Source organism: Lithobates pipiens, unplaced genomic scaffold (assembly GCF_037356315.1).
Source record: "Lithobates pipiens isolate NorthernLeopardFrog02 unplaced genomic scaffold, aLitPip1_a1.2 Scaffold_18, whole genome shotgun sequence".
In the NCBI taxonomy this organism is placed as follows: domain Eukaryota; kingdom Metazoa; phylum Chordata; class Amphibia; order Anura; family Ranidae; genus Lithobates; species Lithobates pipiens.
The window spans coordinates 107,354,206-107,360,205 of record NW_027507758.1 but is presented as its reverse complement, the minus strand read 5'-3'; the positions used below and the strand labels follow the sequence as shown (position 1 = coordinate 107,360,205).

Sequence of the window (6,000 nt, the reverse complement as noted above, 5' to 3'; positions counted from 1 at the left end):
ACAGGAGCTGATTTAGCTATGAGAATAGATGTGCCTCGAGAGTATGTGGCGTACGTGGAGTGTAGAGCATAGGCTATTTTCGCCCTTTTGAGAGCCATTACTCTGGAGCCAAGTAGATGAGTTTCCTGGAAAAGGATCACATGCGGAATGTGTCATGCCAAGTAATCAAACATCAATGAATATTTAACCTTGGGGTTAACTCTAAAATTCCATGAAATTACACATAGTTTAGACATAACCATGCGATGTATACCATAGTGAAAAATATTTCCTGTATTGCAGTGAGGTTAACCATATTTTATAAACCTGCAACTCCAGCCTAGCATGAGTTGCTGGATACAATACATAGATAAGAAGGAACAGTATTTCTCTTACATCTGTAGACTGGATACCATGGTGTGTGATCCTGCCAAAAATCATGGGAAAAAAAGACACAAAAAATAAAAATAGAAATACAAATGGGAGGAGCTTGTCCCAAAAACAAGGGAAACAAGTAAAACATCCCTAACCGGCCCCTAATCCCAAACACTTGGGGGCTTTGATCCCAGAAACAGTGCAGGATAAAGCATACTATAGGGTAGTTGGAGTCACGCAATCCCATTTTGATGGCCAGAAAATTAGCCCTCAGTTTCTGTGTAGCCACTGAGAAATCAGGGAAGATAGTAATCCCATTGCCATTGAAGGATATACGGCCCTTTGTTCGTGCAGCCCTGAGAACCGCTTTCCTGTCCCTGAAGTGCAGCATTTTGATGAGCATAGCATGTGGGGGTGTCCCAACAGGGAAAGGGCATAGAGGAACTCTATGTGCTCGTTCTATGGCGAATAGTGGAGAGAAGGTGGAGGCACCAAAAGCCTCCAAGAAAGCCTCAGGGGCTGTACCTTCTGAACCCTCCGGAAAGCCCAAAAAAGGCAAATTATTACGCCTCAGACGGTCCTCCATATCTGTTAACTTATCAGTGGTAAATAAATTATGAAACAGCGCTTGCAGCCTATGTTAAACAATATACATCTTAATAAATGGTGTCTTATACATCAATGTAATTGTGACATAAAAAACAAATATACACAAAATCTGAAAAATGCTTTTGTAAAACGTGCAAGGTGTTCCAAAACTTTGAACGAGCGACGTGACTCCCCCTTCGGTGACCCCATTCGTCAGAAATATTAGATCCTCAGCTTCACAGTCTGGGATCAAAAAAGCAGTGATCTAATGATCTGGGGATATGCAGGATGGTTCCTCAGCACACTCTTCCATGAAGATATTTTATGACAGGAAGGATATACCACACTCCATAGATGGGAAAAATAAACTTTTTTTTTAATTAAAAAATAAGACAACAGTAAAGTTAGCCCAATTATTTTTATATTGTGAAAGATGATGTTATTCTGAGTAAATTGATACCCAACATGTCACAGTTCAAAATTACACCCACTCGTGGAATGGCGACAAACTTTTACCCTTAAAAATCTCCATAGGTGATGTTTAAACAATTCTACAGGTTGCACGTTTTGAGTTACAGAGGAGGTCTAGGGCTAGAATTATTGCTCCCACTCTAACAATCGCAGTGATACCTCACATGTGTGGTTTGAACACCCTTTTCATATGGGGGCGCTACTCACGTATGCATTCGCTTCTGCATGCGAGCTCGGCGGGACAGGGCGCGTTAAAAAATTTATTTTTTATTTTACTTTTTATTATTTATTTTTACACAGTTCTTTAAAAAAATTGTGTCACTTTTATTTCTATTACAAGGAATGTAAATATCCCTTGTAATAGAAAAAAAGCATGACAGGACCTCTTAAATATGAAATCTGGGTTCAAAAAGACCTCAGATCTCATTCTTACACAAAAATGCAATAAAAAAATCCCTTTAAGAGCTACTGACATCGCTTCCACCCTGCAATAGTATTGTGCTAAGTGGGTGCCATCTTCTGACACTCAGCTCCATACGACACAGGGAGAAGGATCCGATCGCCGCCACCGCTACTGATGGCTCCGGTTAGCTGAGCAGGAGCAAAATCTTTAGGCTGTCAGTATGGGCATCTGCAGAACTTTTTTTTGGGGGGGGGCATCCTTTTCAGGTCACCCATGTTTTGATCTTGATCTTTCATCAAGATTAAAATATGGCCACAACAGATGTATTGCAATACATTGCATTATAAAAAGATGTACATTCTCCAAGCAATTTATATGGGCATGGCACGCCTGGCACTTTCCCCCCATATGGACACCCATGGCTGTCAGCGCTAATTGTTGGAGTAGTGCTGAAAATAGAGAACTGAGACTGTGCAGAGCAAAAATTACTCAGGACTTATTTCTGACTAAAGTTCCAGGCTAATGATAATGTTTTTGATAATTGAATGGAATCAATAGGTGCATATAATAAATGTACAGATGCTCTGGTTCAAAAGAAGTATACAGGTGTAAGAGCTGACGTTAAATCCTGAGAATGGTTTGCACCTTCCCCATGCTACTAAAGTGTTTTCATTGCTGTTCGAGACTCCCCAAGGCAGATTCTACTCATCTCCTGTCTTGGAGACCACACTGGAAGTCCACCAAAGATGAAAACCTCTTTGGTGGGCACAAACAATAAAGTAATCCCTACCTTTCCGCAGTTAAACTCTAAAAAGATAGATTTTGGCAGGAGGTGGGCTTTAGGGTACAGTGTTATGTTATATAGCATTAGTTCACTGACTTATTTCACCTGTCTACTGGAGTTTCTAAGTTAAGTACCAGTAACTGAGTCACTAACTGAAAGGTACTGTTTTGTCATTACTTTCTGCAGGCAGGATTTACTTTATAACAAATTATTTTGCACTAAGGTGCCACAATGAATACACATACAACAGAAACAAACTACTATGAAGTTGTAAAACAGGTTGTCTTTAATTGTCATTAAAAAAAATATTTCAATATATATATACTACATATTTTACAATTTACATCAAATATGTTTGCAAATAATGTCAGTTTACTATGAAAAATGAAATGTTGAATTATGTTCACTAACAGAATATAGTCATTTTATACCAGTCCAAAATGCACCACTTTCAGTGAGCCACCACCTCCAGAGCCCTGGAAAACATACACATACATTACTATTATTACACAGAATTTATATAGTGTCAACAGCTTACACAACACTTTACAGAATAAAGGGAGAAAGTACAGTTACAATACAAGGCAAGACAAGAGGGATGAGAGGGTCCTGATTGAGAGAGTTAACAATTCAAGAGGGAGGGGGCAAGTGACACAAAAAGTATTAACTATAAGCGGATGAGTTGATGGAGAATGTGAAATTTCAGTTTTTAGGTAGGAGTTGCAGAAAGGTTGACATGGTAGGAGATAACCAGAGAGCTTGGGGCGGGGAGTACTAGAATATGAGAGAGGCTCCAGAGAAGTCCTGGAGGTGAGTATTGGAGGAGGCGATGAGGGAGATAAAGAACAGGAGGTCTTACAAAAGGGCGAAAAGTACAGGTTGGGTGATATTTTGAGACAAGGCTAATTTAGCTCAGGCGGAGTTATGGATGGCTTTGTGTGTTGTTACTATTTTAAGACGGATAGTCTGGCAGCAGAATTCATGAGAGAGTGTGTTTGAGTGCTGTAAAAGTGACTAAACGTAAAATAAAAGTACTAAAGCGCTGATATAAATATCCAAAAAATTGCAAAAAATTGTAGATAAATAAATGAATTAAGCTGCAACCATTAGAAATAGTGCTCTGACACCATATGAAAATTAATAAAGTAAACAACAGTGCGCCAAACTCAACCTCCTATTTTTGATGCAGTGGTAGTAGTACATAAATTATGTATACTTATATACACGTACAGTGTTACAATCCTCCGAGACAAAATAATAATCAAATAAGTGAACTAAAAAAATGAACTAAAAAAGTTTAGTGATTGAGTGATTGAATCAATTCCTCCATGTAAAAGCAAAATCAAAGAGAAAAGCATATCATTGCGCAATGCTAATTTATAATAAATTATCCAAAGGGTGGGTGATTACACTCACATTTGTTGATAAACAACCAGTGCATATACAATGATCAAACGCTTGTATCGAGTGTCTCCTCACTCTGCATCTAGTATGCAGAAGCACCATAGATGTCGTCACTAGGCTCCTCCCGACGTGTTGCGTCACATGTCACATGACTTGTTCAACGGATTATTATTTTGTCACGGAGAATTGTAATACTGTAAGTGTATATAAGTATACATAATTTATGTACTACTACAACTACATCAAAAATAGGAGGTTGAGTTTAGCGCACTGTTGTTTACTTTATTAATTTTCATATGCTGTAAAAGTGATTGACAGCTTTAACCTCCCTGGCAGTATGATTATTTCAGATTTTAGGTGCTGGAAGCGGTACCATTATTTTGCATGGAAATTTGGCGTTTTATATTGTAGGCCTGTAATTCTTAGAAATAATTCACTTAAATCCATCCAAACAAGAGTCTAATAGACATCCCGGGTATGATAAAATTTGAACTATGAAATCATAAATTATAATATTATATATATATATATATATATATATATATATATAATAAAATAAATAACTATAAATGATTATAACAAATAATATAATAATAATAAAAATGATTCAATAATGTAATCAAATCAAAAACACTGAAATATGCTGAGTTGCAGAATTGTCGTTGTCATTACATTTAGTGTTTGATGACGAATTTCCCCACAAATTACTATCGCTCAATTCTGCGAGTGATTCTAATTTATTATCGCTGTTTTCTAGTTGGTCTATAACCACTTTTGATGTAAACAGACATTTTTTGGTTGCTATGGACAATCTCCAGTTTGCTGGCATAAAGAACAGTACTTATAATATAAAACTGCATGCAGGACACTGGAAAAAACACTAGGGACAAAGGGGATGTGTAATTATTTGATACAGTACTGTAATCTGTAAGATTACAGTATGCTGTATCTATACCGCGTTTTTTACTTTTTGAATTTGGCGCCGAACTCCGTCCCCATGCGTTGCAACGCTCGCAGGGAACGGAGCTTGGCACTGTCACTGATCGAGCGAGACATGGCGGCTCGCTGATCACAGCGGGGAGACATCACTGGATCCAGGGGACAAGGTAAGTAACCCCCTCCATGGATCCTGCGATGCGATCCCGAGTCTGGCTCGGGCATACCGCTTATGGTAATTAAATCTCACCGCGAGCCAGACTCGGGAATACCGCCAGGGAGGTTAAAATGGCTTGGATGACTTTTACTGGAAGGCTGATTGCCAGCTCTAAAAAATAGTTCCAGGATCATGGCTGCATCTGGAAGAATAGAGGCCAGTAGGAAGAACTATAGTGCATAGGAGGGGACTGGGTATCCTTGAAGATTAATTCACTGCTTGTTGGAGAGGTAAGTATTCTGCTTCTTTATTTACAAGGTGACTGTTTTATTTTTGTGAATTAGGGACAGAGTCAGTTTAAGAACCTTTGGTAGATCTAAATGTGTGTTAGCTTAGGGGAAAACCTGTCACTGGTACAAAAATAAAAATCCAACATGGGTTCTAGCTTTCCCCTATTCTACAATGGTTTTGGAAATTGTCATTCAATGTCTGTCTGGTCTGGTCAGCAGGACAAAAACAGAGGATATTTCTCTAGTGGTGCTTTAGTTAGCAATAATAATCCGACGGGGTCTAAACCTTTCCTGCTCTATCAAAAAAACAAGAATAAAAATGTTGTTTTGACATACACGTTAATGTATTTTTACATCCAATCTGGCAAGCCCTGGTGCTCCATAGTTGTTGCTATTGTTGCTAAATTTGAGAGAGAATGAGCAAACAAATTGCAAATTTGTAAAATATAAGGCAGGTCGGTCTCTCAGAAAAAAACGATGAGCTGTTGAATTATCAGTCCATAATCCACCTTACCTCATTAAATTTTCTCAAATAATGTTCAATTCGCAAACATAAATATCAATTGGCTCCTAAATTCATATTTTTGATTTGAGTCTCATGTATAATGACCAT

The 6,000-nt window shown here is 38.1% G+C and overlaps 1 protein-coding gene across 2 annotated transcripts in view; it reads right to left on the bottom strand.

Annotated features, from left to right (window-relative positions):
• Positions 1 to 2,884: 2,884 nt before the first annotated feature.
• The window catches only part of WDPCP (WD repeat containing planar cell polarity effector), a 547,580-nt gene continuing 544,464 nt past the window's right edge, over positions 2,885 to 6,000 (bottom strand). For both annotated transcript variants that reach the window (XM_077485980.1, XM_077485981.1), the window contains exon 18: positions 2,885 to 3,076. In XM_077485980.1, the coding sequence (XP_077342106.1) occupies positions 3,026 to 3,076 (51 nt within the window). In that variant the 3' untranslated portion in view covers positions 2,885 to 3,025. The remainder of the gene's footprint in view (positions 3,077 to 6,000) is intronic.